The sequence below is a fragment of the Centroberyx affinis genome, unplaced genomic scaffold (genome assembly GCF_046629955.1).
Source record: "Centroberyx affinis isolate AG114_WGS23_722 - 3 ecotype Tasmania unplaced genomic scaffold, CSIRO-AGI_Caff_v1 ptg003003l_1, whole genome shotgun sequence".
NCBI classification, from domain to species: Eukaryota; Metazoa; Chordata; class Actinopteri; order Beryciformes; family Berycidae; genus Centroberyx; species Centroberyx affinis.
The window spans coordinates 55,543-79,979 of NW_027281106.1; the positions used below are offsets into that span (position 1 = coordinate 55,543).

The 24,437-nt window shown below is 42.8% G+C and overlaps 1 protein-coding gene across 1 annotated transcript in view; it reads left to right on the forward strand.

Moving 5' to 3' along the window:
- The window catches only part of LOC139659055 (ataxin-7), a 31,947-nt gene that overhangs the window by 2,977 nt on the left and 4,533 nt on the right, over positions 1-24,437 (forward strand). The window contains exons 3-12 of the mRNA XM_071537270.1: positions 5,707-5,919; positions 6,111-6,179; positions 12,291-12,395; positions 16,733-17,030; positions 17,813-18,147; positions 18,962-19,044; positions 19,232-19,506; positions 19,954-20,146; positions 21,785-21,906; positions 22,158-23,310. Coding sequence (XP_071393371.1) covers positions 5,715-5,919; positions 6,111-6,179; positions 12,291-12,395; positions 16,733-17,030; positions 17,813-18,147; positions 18,962-19,044; positions 19,232-19,506; positions 19,954-20,146; positions 21,785-21,906; positions 22,158-23,310 — 2,838 coding nt within the window. The 5' untranslated portion in view covers positions 5,707-5,714. The remainder of the gene's footprint in view (positions 1-5,706; positions 5,920-6,110; positions 6,180-12,290; positions 12,396-16,732; positions 17,031-17,812; positions 18,148-18,961; positions 19,045-19,231; positions 19,507-19,953; positions 20,147-21,784; positions 21,907-22,157; positions 23,311-24,437) is intronic.

The following is a 24,437-nucleotide window of genomic DNA, read 5'->3' on the forward strand; positions in this document are numbered from 1 at the left end:
TCTTTCTCAAGGGGCAATTTTGCCTGTTTGCACTTATCAGTAAAGAAAGTAAGGGATAAAAAAACAAAACACTAGTTGTTAATATAGATTCCACTAGCGATTACTGTCAGATGCTGACTGTTCATGTAGTCACATTGAGGTGAGTGTGCTGGAAGATTACAATGTTATACCAAATTGAAATTTAGCTTTAAAGCAATATTCCACTTAGTTTTAACATGGGGGTTATTCGGCACTTGACGGCCATGAAAACCAGAATATAAACTAATTACCAATAGCAGATGCAGCTGGGACGGGTTTGTAGCGTTTGTATGAGGCCATGAAAATTCCTGAAAACTGCTGAAAACACGTTTGTGAACAGATTCAACAACATATCCTGCTTTTAAGTCAATAAAGCAGTAACTGGTCCATCCTCATTTTGCATTTCTATTCTTGGTTTACACTAAAATTAGTATTTAAAAATGTAAGTAGATCCGGTCTCCCAAACAGGAACTATCTCTCCTAAATGGTATCCTTCCACTATGTTCTCTTTTCCCAATAAAAATGCTGTATGGCGAAATTATGTTCTAAAACGCCGGACCAAAGGTCCATTGAAAATAACAGTAGTGGGATCTGTTGTTGAATATGTTCACGAACGTGTTAAATGTCAGTTTTCAGGTTTTGTTTGTGGCCTCATTTAAATGAATGTGAAGTAAAAGTCTGAACGCTACAAACTCGTCCCCGCTGCGTCCGATCTTGGTGCTTAGTTTATATTCTGGTTTTCATGGCGGTCAAGTGACGAATAACCCCCATTTTAAAATTTATTAGAATATTGCTTTAAAATAAACTAATGTCTAGTAAAAGCTAAAGGTAAAATCCACCCTTACACTGTTATACTGTATATCATCAGTCTGTGATGTTCAGTGCATCCCAGGAGTTATTTTGTGACAAAGTGTTGTAATTTACTTTTTTGGTGTGCCCACTTTCCCCATAGCCTGCCTTGTCTACTTCTACCTCAGTTAGTGATTTCCTACATTTCTCAGAATTACTTTTGGCAACCCCCAGAGAACAGCCTGAACTTGTTCCATTCAGCTGTGGGTTGTACATGTAGGTAGAAAGATCAATAGTCATAGCGGAGTGAGAGTTTTTCCAGTTGAGAGTCGCACCCCTTTCTCAAAACACAACATGTCTTGTGGCTGCATTGTATTCTGGTCCATTGAGGCTACTGTCAGTGGATAAATCAGTATCTCTTCTATGATGGATTTCTCCCTGTATGATTGTTGAACATCAGTGCTAAATGGCGGCTCTAGAAAGAAGCCCTCGCTCTTTGATTCTGAGCGACTGACACCAAAACCTGACGTTTACCATTGATGTTTTAGATCACTGAAAATGCTTCTATTAAACTTCATTGTAGCTGCGCTGGAAACATCTCAACTTGGCATCATGTAGGGCTGGGCAATATATCAATATTATATCGATATCATGATATGAGACTAGATATCATCTTAGATTTTGGATATCGTAATATCGTGATATGGCATAAGTGTTGTCTTTTCCTGGTTTTAAAGGCTGCATTACAGTAAAGTGATGTCATTTTCTGAACTTACCAGACTGTTCTAAAACAGGGAAGGAAACCCTGTCTTTGCATTTTATTTTGATCACAGTCTTGTTTTAATAAAAGTGCTTGTGACATCTCACATGTGGCTTTGACTTACAACTGAACATTTAGCCTACTTCGTAGAAAATACCAAGATATATATCGTGTCAGCCTAAAAATCCCGAGATATGATTTTTGGTCCATATCGCCCAGCCCTAGCGTCATGTAATCTCCAGAAATGCATGGTACACCACCAATCTCCAGAAATGCATGGTACACCACCAATAGCAGTTTTCTTAACAGTGTTAAATTGTTTTAGGGTGGAGTTTTCCTTTAACTTAGTTTCTGGTGTAATCACACATCCCTGAGTCTACATGCCATGGGTAGAATTAAAAAACTTATTGATCTTCTCAAATGAAAGCCAAAGCTGCTCATTGGTCATACTGTTTATAAAAATGGAGGTTGTGTTTTATTTGTTAATAATTGGCCATCACGCTATCACTGATATATCATTGGGGAAATCCTGTGCATAGTATCTCTTAGACCTACCTCGCTTATGGTCACACCCCAGACCAAAAGTGATTGCTACTCATCACAGATAGACTAATTTCAAGGGCTCACTATGTTGTAAATGCAATGGTATTCTAATGTAGGTTATGGACAAGTACTAGAAAGAAAGATATGGCTAGCCTGCTAACAACCAACTCCAACGCCACTAGTTCTCATGTCATTTGTGGTGGGGTAAGATAGTGCAAAAAAGGCTGTGTACATGCATCACAAAAAATGCTGTTGATGTTTGTGTCAGTTTGGGAAATCTATTTGTGGTGGGCCTGTCAGATGTTGCGGTTGGCCACCACAACAAATAAATGTATGTGTGGGAAACACTGCTGAACATTTAACATGTTGCACTATTGTGTGCACCACCTATTCACTGTAGAAGTGACATTTTAAATCCCTTCAGAGTATGACACTTGAAGTGCCACTTTACCCACATATGACCAACACATTGGTTTCTGAACATAATACAAACTTTATTTGTATGGCATATTTCAAAAGCAAACGTACCAAGAGACAGAACACCAACAGACAGAAAAGTAAATATATATAAATACATTAAAAACAATCAATGACAGGGGACATGAACAATAACTAGAGATGCATAAATGCCTTGAAAAGAACGCCAATGAATATAGATTAACAATAATAGCAGCAAAAATAACAATAGAAAAATTATTCCTTAAACAATTACATAAAGAAAAATCTGTAAACATGAGCTGAGAGACTGAGGATAAGAGGGAGTGCTCTTGATTCATATGAGGTTAAAAGGATGATGATATAGTCTGCGGCACTTTTCTCATGCAAAGTACAAAGTGCTTCACAGAATGAAAACAAACACATGCACATATAAGACTTATACTGGGAAAGTTACAAAAAGCAGCCGGATGTAAAATGAAACAACAAATCGAGTTTGCAGTTGGCTCTTAAAAGCAGATTTTTCCAAAGTTTAGGGGCCCTTTATGCTTGATCACCTTTAGTCTTTAATCTGGCCTTTAGAGCAGTCAAAAGAGTTTTGTCTGCCGATTTAAAACAACACTTCCGTGCATAAGGAGATAACAGCTCTGAAATACATGCTGGAGCAAGGCCATACAGGGACTTACAGTAGTCAGTGTGAGGTGAGGTGAAGGCATGGATCACTTTTCTCCAGGTCAGTTGTGGAAAGAAATGATCTAATTTTATAGAAATTTGTCAATTGATAGAGGAAAGACTGAACAACCGTTTGTAATTACTGAAGTCTCAAAATCACCTCTAAAACAGACCGGCAGCCAGTGTAAACAGGCTAAAACTGAGGTGATGGGATCAAGTTTCCTGGTTGAGGTTAAAAGTCTCCCTGCTGCATTTTGAACAAGTTGGAGGCGATGGATCGATTTCTGACTGAGGCGTGTGCACATGGGGTTGTAATAATTAAAACTAGAGGAAATAAAAGCATAGATCATTTTTCCGGGTCTGACACTGAAACAAAAGTCTTCATTTTGGCTGTTAATTGAAGAAAGCAGGGCAGGACACACTTATTAACTTGTGTGTCTAAATTTAGTGTAGGGTTAAAGACAAAGCCAAGGTTCCTAACTGTACATTTGAAGTTAGCAACAGAGGACCAAGGTCATTTTCACTCTGGGCTCTTGCAGGGTGGGAGCCAAACAGGAAAAAAATACACTTGGTTGCCATTTATCAGGAGAGTTTACAGACATCTAACATTTGATATCAGAAAAACAATTTAGAAGACTGTCTAAACTGGTTCTATAATGCTGTCAAACTGATCGGTGTGTCTTTGGAGTTTAAGGCAATTCTAGATAGAAAAGAATGAATCAACGATGAAGCGGTTGATTCCATGTAACCATTCATATAAAGTGAAATACACAGTACTGGATAAAGGTATGACTGGAGACTAGAGAAATTCAGGTCAATCAATGTATTATTGTGTATATATTTTTTTCAATGTCAAGCAATTCATATTTCCAACTAAATTATCTATTTTTCATTGAAATAGGCCTACATGCTTGAACCTATTCAGTTTACCTCCTCTCAGCAGGAATCTGCACTTCTTGCTACTGTATTGTATGTCTTTGGCAAGGAAGAGCTGACTTAGACTCCTGATATTCGTGTTTCTCTAGCCTACAGTATAGAGAGCTTTTGGCAGGTTGATCACTGCTAATTCACAAACAAAATCTCATTTTGAAAGTGAAAGTGAAGAGTACATGGATGTTACACAACAGTGGATTTGCACATGTGAAAAGTTTTTCCTTATAGGAGTAGGTCTAGTTCAGACATATCCCATTCATTAGGCTACTATGAGTCTACTGTAGACATTCTGTCCCATAAGCAATAACATGAGCTATACAGTATGATACATTTGGATTGACAATGGGTCAGAAGCACTGATACAACTTCCATAAATACTAAATCAGCTGAGCTGTAAATATGTTTCTAGTGTATCCTGATGTGTGAGGATTTACAAAAATAAATGCCCACAGACAGAACATACTTACTACACTTGCAATGGTATTACACAACCACTAATTGGAAGTCTACTCAGTAAATATGAACATTTGTTTGGTGTAATGCACATCCATCCAAAGGCCTTAAGACATGGCAAACAACTTTTTTTTTAGCGGATTGTAAAATAGTGAGAAAATGTGAGTCTTGAGTTTGTAGGCCTGTAGAGTTATAACTGTGTACTCACGGCTGATGAGAATAACCTAGATTTTTTATTTTGAACGATTCTCGGTGTGGAAATACGTATGCATGTGGGAAGTGAGTGATCAAGTATCATCTCAATATCTATGATTGTTCAGAATACATAAGCATGGGGCAGCCGACACTGTCACTCTGCCACAGCAACACTGCACTGTTAGTAAGCTTACATTGACACAGTCAGTCCCTTTTTTAGTGCTGTGGTCATCAAGAGGCAAAATCACATCAGTCCAAAGGAGTTAGAGACCCTTCACTCCAGAAGACCCCCAAATCAAGTCTTTATTTACTGAGCAGGATCTAAATAATAAAGGGAAGTACAAGTTCTATTATAGTGAAAATTTAATTTAAACTACCAAGTTTCGCATGTTGGCTGCGAATTTTCACTCTCACAATTATCTTCTTTTTTTTTTTTTTTTTTTACATTACATAACATCAACTTAATTCCGAGTTCAAGGGCTACTAGTTATGTATCGCTATATACCTATCGTAAGATAACACACACCTACTACATTTTATAATACAGCACATTGTTTGTATAAGCAGTGTTTCTATGTATGTATATATTATAAGCTATGTTTGCTAACGTCAACCAGCAAGCCAAGTACCCAAACAAACCTGTATAGAGGAGATGAAAGCAGCTAATCAACTAGGCAGCCAGAGAGCTGAGATCACCTTCAAATAAACTGATAATTAATTCGATATACTGTAAGTCATTTACAGTGTCTGTACTTGTTGCCTGTCAAGTGGCCACACATCGAGATGGTTTGGGGGTTTTTTTATGAAGGGGGGGGGGGGACAACATGCGTTTGCCCGTGTCAATCAATGAAGAAGTCGTCCTATCCCGAGCGCGACCAACGGCTGACTCCTGTTTTGTTACATTGTAGCGGAAAGAATGTCGGAAAGGGCCGAGGATGACGTCAGGGGGGAGCAGCGCCGAGCGGCCAGGCAGCAGCTGAAGCAGCAGCAGATCCAGCGGGGAGAAGGCTCCACAGCAATGGCGACTGTTGCGGAGCGGAGATCCCTGCCTAGTCCAGAAATAATGCTGGGACAGCCTTGGAGCAACTGGGTCGACGCCGCCAAACTCCACGGCAACGACGGTGAGTGCCCCAGCGTCCCGAATGTGCGTGTAGAAGCGAGGTATAGCGCGACAGTTGCCAGTCTTTTTTTTGGCCGATTGCATGCAGTTTTTGGGGGAATATGAAGAAACGCTACTGGTAGCAACAGCACGGGCAGGCAAGCAAGTGCAACTATTTATTTGTCTGTGTGTGTCGGATCGCCTCATTTTCAGGTGCTGAATCGGAGGAAAGTTTCAAAGACTTCGGGAAAAATCGAGAAGCCATGCGTTTGTGCAGAGAAGGTGAGTGTTTTTTTCTTTCTGGCCAAAGGTGTATTTTGGTTCTGGGGGGGTTTGCACACACACACACACACACACACACACACACCCCGGATCCACACACTTCACATGCGTCGGTCGGCCAGAATCTAAGATCACTGTAAATCAAGCGCATCCTGAATTGACTTGACAAGGGGACACAATCAATGAAACATTTGTCTATTATTTATTTGTTAGTTGACATTCTCATCTATCACTAAAACAACTTCACGAGTAACAGCAACTTAGACTTGCTCTAGTTGAGTGTAGGCCCAAATGTAGTAATAACATTGTCATACTCTGTTTGCAGTATGCATTTAATGGTGTTTTATGTGATTGGCCTTCTGTTCAGTTCCAATTTTAAGGTGTTGTTGACAGCATCCTCATTTCTACCATTTTAAATATGAAACCTCTTCCACCATATTCCATGTGTCTCCCCCTACCTTAGAGAACATCAAGGGTTTATGTTACCTTTAGAAGGTAATTCATGTTGGAAATATTACTAGGGAAATGCAGATTGTGATTTTAAGTCTTCATCATAGCTCTCCTAGAATGAGATGAGGTCAAGTTATGGCATTTCCAGTTCTCACATTCCTTCCCTGTTGCCTGAGCATAAAATATCCTCAACAGTGATGTTTTTCAACAGATATTTCAACAACTGCAGCTAAAAAGGTAAAATGTTCAAAGTTAAGATAACCTTTTGAACGTCTATTACTTATTTGCTAACCAGCGTGCCTGTGTGCACATGTATGTTTTGCACTCCACTTTAAATCATGTAGGCTTCATCATGTAACTCAAATTTAAACACTGTAGAAATTCTACCATCACTGAGGAAGAGCAAAACTAGCTGGCATGCATTGGTAACAATGTGACAGATCGATTATTGCCCTGCTCCAAGCTATAATGAAATGGCATGTTAAATGTATGGATTATTCCAGCCTTTTCCCCTTAAAGTTAAAACAGAAGTTAGGTCCAGCTACTGGTGTTTTGAAGATCATTATTTATTCATGCTGTAGTGGACAGTAACGGGAAGCCGGACAGTCATGATGTCATGAATAAAGAGGACATCATTCGACATAGGTGATAAGCTGAATCCCAACCCACAATGTCAGAACCACGTAGCACTCAGCTTCTGAGCCGAGGAAAGGAAGCTCCAGAGTAGTTTATACTGCATTTCTTATTTTTGGAAATGCCTCACTGATGTATTCTTACCTTACCCAGGCAGACTTGGATTTAGAATGTACTTCCCCACAAAGCTAAGCTGTTGTAACAACGAAACAGCACCTTGCTTGATGACCAGTCAACAATCTTGCTCTGATTTTCAGGCTCATAGGGCCTACCAAGCTCTAAGGTGACATGAGAACAAAGTGATTGACAGTCAACATCAGGAAGAGTTGACGACAATCCAGTTCACTACACACAGGATTAGATGAATGAATGATGAATGAATTCTGCTACTACACTTCAACAGTGAATGAAGTTTGAAGCCTAGATGGTGTAATGTACAATCACACGCAGTCAGCAGGGAGGCATCTTTAAATGTGGATGTCCACAAGGGTAGTATATTTAAATTTAACATTTTAGGCATTTAGCTAACACTCTTATCCAAAGCGACTTGCAGTCAGTTAGCAGGGAGGGTTTCAATGTCTTGCTCAAGGACTGAGGACTGAAAGGACCCAACATTTTATTCTCCAACCTATGTGCTGTTCTACAATCTGACACTAATCAAGCGAAGGCTTTAGTTTCCATGTGGCTCATCTTCAAACACTCAACAGCAAAACTGTAATTATTGTGTACATAGCAACAACAAAGTGAGTATAAGTGTTTCAGCAGTTGATAGGTATCTCACAGTTGAGAAGCTCTTAATTGTTGACATACATACATAGAAAGCCTTATTTGGTGTCAAATGTATCCATTTTTCAGAGGCAGATGAAGACTGTTTCACATTTAAAAATACTACTGCAATTTCCCATAGATGTGTGGATTGAAAATATTTCTTTGTCTGTTTCTCATTCAACCTGTCTGATAAGGCATTTGAAGAATTGGGTGTCAGTCAGAAGTTTAATCCAAGTGAGGACTAACAATAAAGCAAGCAGAAGGGATACAAAGGAACACATTAGGCACATTTTGCTCAGGTCACATGATCTTGGCCCACACCTGTGATGTCATCAGTGTGTGTTCAGCTTTCTTCCAATTTTTTCTCTCTTTCCACGTGCTGCTGTAAAGGAAAGGGTTACACTGCAGGCACTTATCTAGCGTAGCATTTGCATTGGCCAACAATGTGGCCTGTGTGCATACCGCGAGACCATTGCACAATTTCAGTAGCAAATAATTGGTGTCCTAGAGTTCTCAATGACAAGAAAAAAGACCTTTCATATTGGCGTACTTGTGGCTGTTATAGCATGGAACAGAACAGAAAATTAGTAAAATATTGTGATATTCAACATGTAAGACATTTTTCTTTTGTACTAACAAGTAAATAATTAGTTTACTTGAGTGAGAAATGTTGTCAGTGTGAAATATACTGGTAGGCTACATACACTATTTCCCTACATTGAGGTGGTGACTGACCTAAATAGATGTTGTCATGCTGAGGAAATGCTGTTTTAAAACAGCCAGGATTATTGTCTTGCTAGGTCAAGAAGTGGAAGACCGAGAGACAGATCGGTCACTTTAAATTCAAGGCTATTACATCACTCGACGTACAACTGGCTCAAAACATCTCTGTCTCTCTCTATCGCATAGCAGCTTCTTTCTATGACTATCGTCTGTGTCACTGCGTTGATCAACTCATGTGTGGTCCTCGTGGCAGGAGCATGTGTTCATAGCAGAGTCACACAGTCTGTGAGTATGTGTGAGTGAGTGTGTAGTGGGGGTATTACAAGTGGATGACAACAATTCTGCCATGACTCACCACCAGATACCTCCCTTGGTGTAACTGCACACGTATGACGCAGACATGCACCACCCTCAGAGCTCAATGTAAAAAATTAGATTAGTGACTGATGAATTCAAAGTTAGAGTAGCTGGGAAATGTAGTGCCAATGTCAGCCGCAGGTCAGATTCTGCTGGCCTGTGTGTGTGTGTGTGTGTGTGTGTGTACAGCCAGCCTGTGTGCTGCTGAGAGGCAGCCGGAGCTGCTACCACTCCACCTAGATCATTCATCACTGCCATGGATGAGGACGCTGAAATTAACTGGACTCTCATTCTCTTATTCCGTCTCATGCTCACAGGCTCTCTTTCTCCTTCTCCTCTAGCACAGGTCCTCTGCTCCATGCTCGCTTTGTCTCGCTAAGGCCTAGGCCTGCGTCTTTGCTCTGTTTCTCTCCTCCTTTCTCTCAGTTCTCTCTGTCTTGCTTATGTCTTGGCTTGCACCGTTCTTGTTCTCTGTGTCTTTCTCCTCTACACTGACTTCCTCTCTCTCTCTATCCTTTTCATCTCCTCCTCACACAAGAAGAAAATGGAGAGTGAGAATGGGGCCGACACAATAGCGTTCCACCACTTTTCAAGTCAGGCCATTTCAGCGGTACAGTCAGTGCCAGTGCACTGAATGCAGAGTGGCGCGGCGATCCGGCCAGGCTGCTTTTTTAGTTGAGCAACCCGTTAGGAGAACACTCCACAGTGAACAACACCAGCAGTTTGGGAATGAGTTCCATTTGACCTTGCTATTGATCTTGCCAGGAAATGCATTGGCCTGTTTGACTCCACTGTTCTTAGCCCATTTCAGTGAAGGAATTGGGAGAAGGCTGAGTTTAAATTGAGGGCACTTAAGAAGTTATTAAATTAGCAAATATGTTTGCCTCTCATTATGATTTGGGTTTGCTGGTGGTAGAGGAGAAGGGGTCATAGAGCGAATGAAATGAAAACAGACAAGTAGAACCACAAGTTGCCCAGAACTTTGAGGCCGGCTTCCAACCGCTGCTTTAATGGCATAAGCTTATGGCTTATGCGACTGGCAAGCAGTGAATGTTACCCTCTACATCACGTTTCCACACTTGTTCTCTTATGCAGAGCAGTCAAACCCTCAGCTATGCACATCAGCAGTGTGCTTTCCCACTCATGTTCTATATAATTTAAATGCCTTTGTCCATTAAATGAAGGCGTTTGCCTTTCTCTGTGGCAGACCCCAATAGTGGTGAAAATAAGTCTTTTTACTCCGCGGCTGTTGAAGGAAACACTTAGCAGAGTGGCTTCAGACACTTGACACACATTAAGTAGCATCAGGCTTGTCAATTCATCCACACAAGACTGCCGATGACCTCCCAGAGAGAGAACCCGCCAGGTAGGCCCTTTCATATGGGCTTTGGCTAATGGCCCTCATCCCCTCCAGACTCCACCAGTGATGTTTGGAGGACCCTTGACGGCCCTGGCGGAGTATATATTGGAGAGGAACTCCACTTCTCTCCTCTTGTCTCCTCTCCTCCACTCATCTCATCACAACGCCCCAGGCAATCTCTTAATTAGCCTCCTTAATTAGGTGGTTGCTGGTTCTCTGCGCCAGGGTAAATTTTGATCACATTCTGGTGAGGAGCCGCACTACCCTCTGATTTGCCTTGAAGATGCTTTTGGAAAGTAAGGTTTGGTTCATGCTTTTTGGATGGCTTGGCGTGCGGGAGCCGCAGACCTGCCGTACGTGTACCTTGGCATTCATGCTTATCGCACTTCTCATGACGACCGCATGCCTGAAAACTCCATTGAGCTCTCCACACACCCAAAAATTAAAAAGAACCCCACCAGAATTGGCTAGTAATTCCGTTTTTTCTTTGTTCAACCAATCCTGGATGGTGGTGCTGCAGCGCGGCCTGTGTTTCAAATTTCAGTCGTTTTGGCTGCAATTACATCATTTTGACCACGCACATTCCGCTGCGTCTGTTTCTGCGTGAAGCATGGACTAACTTTAAGGGAGGGTGTTTCAGAGAAGGGTCCTGACTCATATGTACATGACCAACATAGCTGGATCAGGAGTATACTAATGTAGTGGATTTTGAGCTTTTTGCATATTGCGGTGCAACTTTCACAACTTGATAGTTGGTGAAAAGTACCAATACCTGTCTCTACGTCTCAGTTATTTTTTTTTTCTTTCCTTTGCATTGTCAAATAATCACACATCTCAGATGTAGTGGACAAATCTTAAAGAACCAAATCTGAGAGTGAAAGGCACTTATGCGGCATCTTCCTCAATGTGAGCTATTTTTATTTGAAATCACAAATCATCCACACTTTCTGCTACAGCCGTGTGTGTGTGTGTGGTGTGTGTGAGTGGGAGAGATAGAAATTCATTCTGCGACAGCAGGTAACCTTTGGATTGCTGGCTTGGCCCTTTCTTTGTTCTTATCACTAGTTCATGTTCTCTACTCTGAAAAGGTACTAGTACTTCGGAGTGATCTGTATTTGCATGTGCAGATTTGGCTCGTCAGGTTACCTTGAGTGAACATTTCTGTTATTTTTAATGTTCTTATGGATTTGATATTGACTTGTATGTGCTGCACAATGGTGTCTGAATTGTATGACCAAAGTACAACACCAAATTTTCTGCTTGTGTCGTTTCCGTTCTGTTATGTTCTGCTCTGTTCTCTTCCAATACTCAACAAAGTATGCTAAGAAAAAAATTATTATGCACATTAGAATAATTAATTTTGTGCACCGTAGCTTGAGCTATCACACTATTTTATGATGTTGTTAATAATAAGAAGAATAATAAGCTTTATTTATTTAGCACTTATCTGAAAGCAGACTTTATAAAGTGCTTTACAAGAAAACAGACACAAGAAAAGGAACATACATAATGGACAAGTTAAAATGAGAAGCTTGGGTAATGGAAAAAAATATTAAAAGAAAGATAAATACATTGAAGAAATTAGCTAAAACAAACATAATAACACAACGTTAAAAGCAAGCAGGGTCAAAAGCAATTACATAAAGGCAAGTTTATGAAAGTGCGTTTTAAGAAGAGATTTAAAAGACGATAATGGATGATGATATTTCAGTGCAGATATGAAGTCTGCTCCCGACTGGGACACCAGGTGAACGCAGGTCTGGTTTATTTGCCTCTCCCTGACTTCTGCCCTTTCTGGTTTATTCTTCCTTTGTGTACAGACATGCCCATATTTGGCCAGTGTCCTGCGCAGGACGACTTCTACCTGGTGATGTGCAGCCACTGCAGTCAGGTAGTCAAGCCCCAGGCCTTCCAAGCACACTATGGTAAGTCTCACACACGCATGCATACATGCATATGCATGACTTAAAGCATGCATATACTCAGAGCCATCATTCATGCAAACACTGTCCCAGAGAGCTGATGCAGAGTTCGGTTTAATAGTTTTTGAATTTTATAGCTAACCCGAGGGGAGGGCTGGGGTATGCGGACAGTAGAGACGGTAGATCAGTCAAGTGGGATGTTACCGTACAGTTTCCAGCACCTCTGGGAACCTTACAAGAAACCTGCTCACCACTCAGTGGGTTGGTGGTGATATTTCACACATTAACACACTCTGGCGTATTACACGGTCCCTCCCTCTTCCTATTCCCCCACCACTTTTCCTTCTCAACACAGTAACCTGAGAGTGGAATAGCGCAGCCTTTGATTTTTTAATTTTTAATTTTTTTTTCAACCCCCAGCCTCAGTTGTGTGCGTGTGTGTTTACAATTCCCCTGTTAATATTTGATGTACTTCTCCAAGTCTTCCTAGTAATGTCCTGTTTTACCACGTAAAGCTCAGATCGGATTTCTGGTTTCGTTAATACTTGGGGGACATGTACAGTATGTGTGCGCACGTGGGTTTCCCATCTCAGGCTGCGTGGGCAGTTAAACTGGCGTGTTTCAACAGTGCTGAGGAGAATTGATGAATTATAGATCTATGAATCAAGGGATTACTTCACCACGGATCTCGTCAAACTCACGCAGACTCTCAAATGCCAATTCAACACTGAAAGCAATTAGCTGTCTGTTCTCTCCCCAGCTCATTTCCTTGAGATGATAGCGCGGCAGCAGGTTAGATACAGTGACACTTGTAATGTCCTGTCATGTACGCCTGTTTGTTTTCAGTTTGTTTGGAGTCTTTATGGATCAGAACAATTTCAGCGCAGATGAATTGTTGAAAGTCTGTTCATGTGGCCGTGATTCTGACAAGATTCTGACATCTTTGACCCTATTTGGTATCAAGTTTGGGCCCATCCTGACTGTTCCCAACATTTACATTCAGAATGGACTCGATCTTATAACCTATATCTTGGATTTGTTTTTCTGTAAATGTAGGTTAAGCTTAATTTATAGAATTATTTTCAATAGAGTGCACTTCATGAGGTGTGACAGCAATACCAGTTCTCAAGGTCAGCCACAAGAGGGAGGTATAACAACACATGGCAGGAACTGTCGTTGCTACTGTGTCAACAACACTAAGAGAGGACTCCTCTCACTCTGCTAAAGGATATTAGTTTGATACAAGCTTAACTGGACAAGCCTATAGTTCTCCACCAGATTGAGTTTACATACTTGCGTGGTCCTTTCGCATGAGAAGTGGACATACATCATAGGGTTTTTAAGAGCCTATCAAGTGGAACAATACTGGAAGCATAACAGTAGGTGGCTGTGGTATATCTGCAGTAAGGTGTTTTTCTGATGCAGACCATTTACAATCCTATCCATGGAGTACAGGTACCCAAAACAGTTGGCTCAGCCATTTGGCAGTGATTTCAAGCTGAAGTTCATAGCCAATTGTTACTCTCAATCAATGCATAAGTTGGAAATTATTGGATGGGTTATTGGATAAGTTGGATACATTATATTACATGTACACACTCTTGTTAATATGCGAATATACCCCTTCACCACTCACCGCTCTTTTATGCTATATGCTACTGAGTTATTGTATAGATTAAATTGTACAATCTGCTGAATTAACAGTGAATTGTAATGTAATCCATATGGGAGTTGCAAGCACCAGAGATGAAACAGGCTACAGTGTGAGTGGAATCGGAGAAGCCATGCTACAATATGTAGCCAAGTGCAGTAGGAGTGCTCTATGTGCTGTGATTTTCCTCCCCTCTCTCTCTGATGTCACTATGGGAAGACCCCATGCAGCGTTAACACAGGGAAAGGCACCGATCTCAGCACCATCGAGATGGTCTCCATATGATTTCAGTGTGTTGCTTTAAGCCCATCTGTCTGCCGTTAGGTGTTTGTGCTTCTTGGCTGCGGCTGCTCCCAGCAGGGGTGACACTCACCGTAGAACGGGAAGCTGCAAGCTCGGCTGCTGTTTTATGCATTCATTTATGAAACTGTCAAACAAAGACTTGTCTCCTCGCGGCTCTGCTCATACGTATTACCTTGGCTGAGCATGCATACACACACACATCCACGGTTTGGTGACCACACATTTTTTAATCGTGCACCTTGAGTTGAATTGCCAGAGGCAGAGATGGCAGAGCATTATTAACAAACCCAAACATTAATATATGAGGCCTAAAGCAGCAACTTATTTATTATTTTTCTAGTAAGACCAAAATTATTATTAGTGTTATAAGATACCACACAGACCACATAGGCGAGGCCTAGTCCATGCTGCATTTGGAGACTGGTGCTTGTGGACATGTTGTAAGACAGTCACATTTACACGCTTTCATTTTTTTCTCTCTCTCTCTCCTTTTCTCTCTCCCTTAGCCAGGGATTCCCCTTAGCATTGAGCCAACTGTTTGACAGTGTGAAAGAGGATGTTAAGGCTCCTCCTACTCCTTCTGTCGTTTTTTTCCCCCCACATTTTTTTTTTCTTTACTCTTCTTTTATCCCTCTTCCAGGGCCACTGGAGTTGGCTGTCTGCTCTCAGCATTTGGCAGTGCATTGTGGGAGTGTCACGCTGGGGCTTCCTGGTGTGAGTTTGCGTGCGGGGTGTGCTGTTGACGATGACTGGGACGGGCCAAGACAGCAGGGAAGAGAGGGGAGCAGGGCGGGAGAGAAAGAAAAGGCTTAGGGGCATTTGGCTTCTAAGGAGAGAGAGGGAAGAGAGGGAGGGAGCTGGAGCGTGTCATGAATGGGTAGGCTGAATCTAGAGAGGCCTCAGGTGTGAAGCAGTGCTCTCGAAAGCACTTTTCTCCAAGAAAAGGGAGGCCAGTGGAAGGGCTAAACAGTTTGGTGGAGAAGTGTGTGTGGGGCCAGGGGGGTGGGGAGTGGCAGCTGTGTGTGTGTTAGTAGTCCCTCCACTGTTTCAACAGCAACAAGCTTGCTTTCAGCTCACCTGCTGAGACTGAGCATTGGCCTATAGCCCAGTCCCAGCTACACCATGGAGTTAGCCCAGTATAAGGTTAGCTAACCAGGCCTGCACCTCACCATGGTATTGAGCTACCGACTCAGACGCTTTCTATCAAAACCTGTTCCCTCACAGTATTTTCATGCTCCTGAGGCTGTATCCACTGACATTCGCTTTAACGTTCTCTGGTATTTTTCGCCTGCTCTCATTTTTGACATTATGCTCTTTTGTTGGTATGCCAGAGTTGAGAGAGGAGTGTTGAAAACAAGAGGGTCAAGTTAACTTCCAGTAGGCTGTTTTTCCTCAGCTCTCAGTGCATCAGCGGATGCCTGAGTCCCTCTCTCTCTCTCTCTCTCTCTCTCTCTCTCTCTCTCTCCACTTATGGTCAGAGCAACAGGAGTGTCTGTCTGTCTGTGTGACCCTCCTATGACCCTGGAGGTCCAGTATCTCTGCTATGGAGCTGCTCTCTGGCTAAGATTTAAGGCTTCGGCAGAGTTACAGTAACCTCTGAATTAAAAAAAACCCCACAATGCTCTCAATTGAGCCTAAGTTTGTGAAATTGTTGTCCTGGACTTGCATGCCTTATTTTTCTGTTTCTTGGTTTTGTTTTTTTTCCTGCCGGAAGTGTGCCATAAGAAATGATGATCTTTGGGGCAGAACGATAGTGCAAACTTCAGTGAAGTTGTCTGGACTATGCTATTTCATTCTTGTCCATTACTTGAAATAGCTAGTGATGAGAGCTTCCTTTGAAACCCTGAAGCTTCTGTGCTTACTTATGGGTGCAAGCAAATGACCTGTTTGATGCAGCAAACCATACTGTATTTTCATTTTTTTCAAAGAGGAAAAGATATTTAGTTTTGAATGAGAGCAATTGGCCTTCACCAGCATTTGTTGCTTTCTTCTATTTTTGTCTTTACTTCCATAGTTTAGTATTGTCCCAGCCTTTTCTGGTGTCATTCTGTCTTTTATCAGTTCTCACAGTAGCTGTTCTACTCAGAAGCTCAGACAGGAAATAAAGCTCTTGACCTGTTAGCTGGTTCTATTTCAGGCTGAGTTGACATGAATCACAAATACTTTCTACTTATTTGTTGTTGAGGTAAACTACTGTTGGAGGAAGATTTCTATGTTCCCATATATCTTGGTTTTCTCTAGACTTGTGGCCTACTTTATAGCCATTTTTATCCATATAGTCTATTGTAGTGTTTTATCAAAGCTTTATGAAGGCTTAAATCTGATAATCTGTTAAAGTTGAATGTATATTTCTAAACACTAGCCTGGCTTTCTACTGTCTCTCCAGAGAGAAGACACAGTTCGGCCAGCAAGCCAACCTCCACCTCGCCCTTCCCTCTGCCGGGCCGAAACAGGAGCAGTGGCAGTGGGCTTGGGGCCGGGCCTGGGTTGGGCTCGGGGTCTGGGTCTGGAGTTTCGACTGGAGGGATCCTTGGCCGATCCTCCACCACTGGATCCAGCGTCTCCTCCTCATCCACCACCTCCTCCTCCAATTCCAAACCCCTTAAACCAGCCAAAGAGAAGCTGCCAAGCATTCAGCGAAGACCCCACTTCCCCCCCTTCAGGGTGCTGCAGCCAGACAAGATGTGAGTTTCACTGTACAAAATGTGTTAAATTGTTTTCAGCTATGCCAAAATACAGGGAGCAGCGCTGATCTATACCCAGTTTCATTATATTATGTTGAGCAATTCCTGATTGTGCCACAAACCACGCCTGGCTAAATTAATATTGTAATTACAATTATAATTAGTGTAATTACGATAAACAAAATATGATCGTAATTATGATCATATTGTAATTATGATAAACAAGCCTCAGTCAAGCTGAACTGTGCTAATGCATTGGCATTTTGAATTTTGAACTCTCTCCCTCTAATAGCTCTCGTTCACATCACCTCGCATGTCATTTTTGTTCCTGAGTCAGATCCTCTCCCTCTTAATCTTATTCCCTCATGTCTCGTCTTCAGAAGTCGACTTGTGTCTGAAGTTCCCCCACTCACCAACCTACCATTTAAATGAGCTACTTTCACTCACTAAGTCAGCGCCTTAAAGAACTAAAGTGCAAAGTGGGGTCCTTTTTATCAAAATCGTTTTTTCCACCCACTTAAAAGTGTGTTCAGGATCTGCCAGAGAAAAGGAATACATTTTGAAACCCGTTATTTTAAAATGATGGTTATACTCAAGTCTTTGATGAATGATGCGTCACATTAGATTAATGTATTCTCCTCTCGGCCCCATCCATATGTGCACATCTCTGTCTCTTGCCATAGTTTTCTGACTGGTTCATTCTTTTATGCATTGTAACACTCTGCCTCCTCCTCCTCCTCCTCCGTGCTACCCCCCTTTGTTTCTGTAACCTTCTCTTGCAGCCTCACCCCGGCCGTCAAGGTGGAGAAGATGCATTTGAAGGTGGACCCGTCGGCAAAGTTGGCGCAGGCCCCCTCTGCCCCTGCCGCCTCCTCGTCCTCGTCCTCCTCCACGTCCTCCTCTAGCACCACTGTGAGCTCCAACACTACCACGGTCACCGCCTCCTCCTCATCAGCCCTAAAGCCAGGCCTTAACTGTCCCTCCATACCAAAGCCTCCCTTACTGGCCCCTGGCCAGATTCCCAATGGCAAGGGCCACCTCTCGGTCCTCTCAGACAAGAAGCAGGACAGCAGCAGCAGTGCCAGTAGCAGACGCCACCTCTACAAGAGACTGTCAGGTCAGCTGGAGGGCGGGACGGGAGACTACTGCTGAGGGTCTTACAGTTTTGTGTTGTCAACAATTATTGTTGTCAAGTCTAATTTATTAATTCTGTTGCCATTATTACATCTGGTTTCACACACACACACACACACACACACAGCTAGCACTCCTAACCTAGAAAGTTACCAGTAACCAGTAAAAAATGGGCAGCTAGTGCCACTGCCCATCTTTACAATACCAAATACATCAGACAAAAGGGTCCACCAATAATAGTGGATTAATAAACATCCACCAAAAAGTAGAATAGTTTGTCACAATTTCCAGTCACATTAGGCATAGTAAATTGCAGTGTGTTTTAGAGCTGCAACGATTAATTGATTAGTTGTCAACTATTAAATTAATCGCCAACTATTTTGATAATCAATTAATCGGTTTGAGTAATTTTTTAAGAAAAATAAGTCAAAATTCTCTGATTCCAGCTTCTTAAATGTGAATATTTTCTTGGGCTTTGGGAAACACTGATTGACATTTTTCACCATTTTCTGACATTTTATAGACCAAACAACTAATTGATTAATCAAGAAAATAATCAACAGATTAATCGACAATGAAAATAATCGTTAGTTGCAGCCCTAGTGTGTTTTTAAATGATTCATTGTACAAATTATTAAGTTATGCTTGCAATGGTAAGGTAACAGGGTTTGCTTGTCTGAAGCTCATATTTTACTTGTCTGCTGAACTCCAAGTTGTGGTAACAGGGCAACGGATTTGTCAGTGTCTGTGAATCACATAGTTTCTCTCTCTCTCTTCCTCCTCTCCTATGCCTTCAGAACGTGAGTTCAATCCAGATATCCACTGTGGCGTTGTGGATATGACAGCTCGAAAACCATGCACAAGATCCCTAACATGCAAGGTACCCAGTCTCTTTCTGCATTATCAGTTGGGGCTTTTATTATCTCATTTGAGTTTGTTAATACTCAAACTCACCCATTTATGGAGATTTGTATCTATATATTCATATACATATCTGAATAAAGTCAGGAAACCAAGCAGACAAACTATGCAAACACCTAATTTTGACCTTTCCCCTGTGGCACCAGACACATTCCTTAAGCCAGCGGAGGGCGGTGCCAGGGCGGAGGAAGCGCTTTGACACATTGCTGGCAGAGCACAAGAGCAGAGCCAGGGAGCGGGAGAGGGAACTCCACCCACCCCATTCCCAGCAGACCCCCCCTCTCAGGGACCCCCACCCCTCCTCCCGCCTTGCCGCTGCCCATGACCCCCACCAGGTGGCCCACGGAAACGGCCCCGCCCCAGATGCCACTAAGCCTTTGCCGCTTGGCAAGCCCAAACTTCACAACTCTGGTCTTCCACGGTAAGTGTTTCTTGAGGCCCACTCTTGTATTCCCTTTATTCTTTATGGACAATAGCCTGGCCTATAGAAGCTAGCCTCTTGTTCCCAGTAGAAGTGGGGCAGATATGAGATTTGGCCCCATTATAGAACATGATCCTTAATGCAGGGGGCCATCAGAATTTGATCGCTGGACATTTTTGCAATGAATAATTCTCCCAGGGCAGCATTACCTTGCATATAGACTGTCTATGATAGGTTAGGTGTTCACTTGGGCTGAGCAGTGTAAGAGACAAGGCCTTAATCACTAAGAAATGATCACTAAAAAGTCCAGAATTCCTAATGTGGCGATTTACAAAAAACACACAGATCATTTATTCAGCACATTTTCTTTGGTTCTTTCTGCAAAAATGAATGTTTGGTGGTTTCATTAAGGTGAAAATTTCTTGACACCCTTTCTCCTTCCATCAGACTAAACAGCAGTCACGGAGGTGGGGGTACCCCCGGAGACCCCGCAGTAGTCCACGAGTCACCACACCATCCCCCAACTGCCCCCGATGGCTTTTCGCGACCCTCCAGTGATGAGGGAGAGAACGAGGAGCGGGAGGAGAACGCCGACAAACTGGACTGTCACTATTCAGGTTACCACCCTCGACCGGCAGCTGTAAGTCCACTCTACCATCACTGGTCATTCTGATGTATGGTGATATTGATACCTGAGCACAGGAAGAGACAATCTGATCAGTTAGCAGATGTTTAATGATGCATCATTGGAGAGGAACATGAACAAAGTCAGTGATGTTAGTCTCTTCCTGTACTGAGAGACACCTGTGATCCATATAGTGGTCAGTTACATAGATGACAGACAGTACAGACACACCCTGAAACTAGGTCAACTTTGGTCAACTAACATGACCACAGTGTACCGTATACAATTCCTCAGTTCTTCAACTTTCCTTTTTGTCATATTGACTGTAAGATTTACCTTAGTGTGTCACTTTGATGGAGTTGAACCCACCATCTTTAGGGCCGATTTCTTCACATGTACAGTATATTGAGCCAAAAGCAATTTCATCAGTGAATGATTCATCCCCTTGGCCAATGACACATGAATCCTCAGCCTACACACACAGTAGTCAAGTGTTTGACGTAGGCTAATCCCCAAACCTTGAAGAGATGCTTTATTCATTTGTCAACTAGTGTCAAATAATGTACCATGGTGAATAAACACCATGGTACATTATTTGAGAAATGGTACTATACAAGACTTCTGGGTTAACCAGTGCTCCATTTTTTCATGTAAAATTTCATCTTGCAAGAATTTCCCATTCAAAAACATCCTTGTTTTGTTTACATTTTACAGAAAATCATGCTCTAGATAGAAGTTGTTTCAGTAAAACACGGCCAACAGCAAATATGTTTTGTAGTTTGGTCCTCCTCAAAAGAACTATCAATTAGGGCTGAACGATTTTGAAAAAATATCTAATTTTAAATCTAATATTTTGACTGATATTGCAATTGCGATATGATTTGCGATATTAGAGGGAATGATAATTTTTACATCATTATTCTCATTTTCATTGAAAAACGTTTATGATTACGATTATGGTGTGATTTTTGCGGGGATCTGTACCAAACAAAGATGTTTTCTTAAGTCTGTAGAATATGATGTGCAGGCCAGGACATCTCTGCAGCACGACAATATTTAATTTAAAATGGTATTTTGACACATATTTCGCCTTTAACAAATATTGCGCCTCCTGCGATTTGAAAATTGCAGGAGGCCATATTGCGATTTCGATAAAATTTCGATTAATTGTTCAGCCCTACTATCAATAGCTATTTGATAGATTTTTTCTTAATTCATTTTTTGTGAAGGTATCGTTTAAGAATCAAAGCTGTGAGAAATGGGCTGGTATCGTGCCAAAGTCAAAATTTTGGTATTGTGATAACACTGTTGTCAACACAAGCTTTGTGGATTCTATTCTCAAACCAGTCACTGGGCCACTCGCCACTTGATCAGGGTGGCATTTTGCACATGTAATGCTTGCTGTAAATATTCTCTCATGCTATGAATAACCTGGATCAAAGTTCTGATGTCCAACTCATAAATTGGCTGATCCAGTCAGGATGCCAGACACCAATTAGACTGCCACATCAGAGGAAAGCTTGGCCTGACCCCCCAAATTATGTTGCGTTTTGAAAAAAGTAGGCGTAGCTAACACGCAGTTCAGTGGTTGCATCCCAAGCAAGCATGTTGCTTGGCTTTATAAGCTCTAACTCACTCCCTCTCTATTTCCAGTACTGTACCTTTGGAAGTCGACTGTTTGGGAGAGGCTGCTACTCATTTGACCGGCGTTGGGACCGAGTGCGATGTGCGCTAACCGCCATGATGGACAAGCATGTCAACTCTCAGATGTGGAAGTAAGTCTCTCCAGCTCACTCGCCAAGATTCTTTGCATGTGTAGTTTGATATTGGCATGAGTAAGATATATACATAACTGGAATGCATCTATAAATATACCAGTTGCAGTGGATGTAGGTTACATGGTGCCTACACAAAGGAACATTACCATTGAGAGAACCCTGCCTTTTAAATATGATTTTTATGGTCAACACTTTTGGCTTGTTAAACAGTCATGCATGATTCTAATTAATGATATTCCTCCTTGTAGGAAAATCCCTTTGGCCTTGGAGAACTCCTCCTCTGTTGCACCTGCCCATAGGACAAGCACAAACTCCCACGGTAGCACTCCCGCCTCGGGCTTCCTGGGCCCCCCTGCCACCTTGTCCCAGCCTCCATACAGCCAATCCTATGAGGGCAAGTCAGTGCTCTCCTATGGGACCACCTTAAATGCCCGCAGCTCTCCACAGGGCGGGGCTGAGCACCCGGCCTATGGCACCACGCAGGCCCGACAAGTGTCTTCGTCGCCGCAGATGCCTTCAGCCCACTCCTCCTCTTCTTCCTCAGCTCCCTCCCTAGCCTCAGGCCGGGCGCTCAAGTCCCGTTCCTCCAGCAGCAGCACTACCAAGTCGTCATCGTCGTCCTTCAGGCCCAAGGACATCTCCTCTGGCTCCTCCACACCTATCATCCCCAACTCAACCAGTGGGGGCAGCAGTGGGGCCAACAACAACAGTAGCAGCACTAGTTTCAGCTCGGGGAAGAAGAGGAAGAACAGTTCTATCCTCTCTTCATCCCATGGCTCCTCTGAATCCTCTTCTAATGCCAATTACTCTTCCTCCTCTTCCTCTTTCAAGAAGAACTGTGCAAACGTCGGCAGCTCAGGGAGCACCTACCACCACAGCTCGCTAGGCCCTTCCTCCTCATCATCATCATCATTGTCCTCCTCCCACAGCGGGGTCCACAGCGTGGGGCTGAACTGTGGCCCTAGCGTACGGACCAACTCCCTCAGCCTGAAGGCTGAGCCTTCCGGAGGGTCGGCAGGCGGCTCCTCGGGGCCCCCGGCGCGAGGCCCTCCCTCGGGCAGCCCCGCAGAGTCCATCAAACGCATGAGTGTGGTGATGAACAGCAGCGACTCTACCCTCTCCCTGGGGCCCTTTGTCCACCACCAGTCTTCATCTGACCACCATGCCAGCTTCAGCCACCACTCCTCTGACGGGCGCCTGGAGGGCAAGAAGCGCAAAAGCTCCCCTGCCTCCAGCGGTATTAACAGCGGAGGTGGAGGAGGAGGGCTGGGAGGAGGAGGGGGACCAGGACCAGGCAGGCCCAAGGTGGCCAAGTCACCCGCCATCAACAACATCCATGGGAAGCACGGGCGCAGCATTCCAGGGACCCCAGGGCTACCCAACAACTCCCATTTACATCAGGTGGGTTTTGTCTTCCATGTAAATACGCATCAAGACACATTCATGAACACAATCATCATGTCAGTTAGAGAACACAGTAACCAATATTAGATATAGCTGCCACTGAAGAATGTCTTTGGTGTTTGCATGATGTACAGTTGAGGCCATATATTTAAATACACCTAGGCTAAAGACATTCAAACTCAATTTTTCACAACTCCACATATTTCATGTTACCATACATTTCTTGTGTTAAGTCAATAGGGTGTCTACTTTATTTCCATAAGAGATCATTTCAAAATAATAGCCAAGAAAGATATTTATTTCAGCTTTTATATACTAGAACAGATTTTCAGTGGGTCAAAAGTTTAAATACACCAAGTTGACTGTCTCTTTAAACTGTATGGAAGATTCCAGAAATTGATGGAATTACTTTTGGAAGCTTGTGATATGCCAATTGTCATAATTAGGAGCTAATTGGGAATGCACCTGTGTTGTAATGGGGAGTGCACCTTTATTTAAGGGCCTACCCTCAGAGTCAGTGCCTCTTTGCACTTGATACCATGGGAAAATCCAAGCAACTTAGCCAAGACCTCAGAAAAAGAATTGTGGCGCTCCACAAGTCTGGTTCCTCCTTAGGGGCGATTTCCAAGCGACTGAAGGTCCCACGAGCGTCTGTGCAAAACATTGTACGCAGGTATAAAAATCTTGGAACCACACAGACACTGAATCGTTCAGGAAGAAGGAGAAAATTATCCCCTAGGGCTGAACGAACCTTGGCCCGAAAGGTTCAACTGAACCCCAAGACAACAACAAAGGAGCTGGTGAAGGAGTTGGAGGCACAGGGTACCAATGTGTCTAAATCCACTATTAAGAGAGCCCTACATCGCCAAGGCCTGAAAGGCTGTCGTGCACGGAGGAAGCCCCTACTCCAAGACCGGCATAAAAAAGCGAGAATGAAGTTTGCAGATGATCACCAGGACAAAGACATAGCCTTTTGGAAGAGGGTTCTCTGGTCAGATGAGACAAAAATTGAACTGTTTGGCCACAATGATCAGCGCTATGTGTGGAGGAAAAAGGGTGAAGCTTTCCATCCAAATAATACCATCCCAACTGTGAAGCACGGGGGTGGCAACATTATGTTGTGG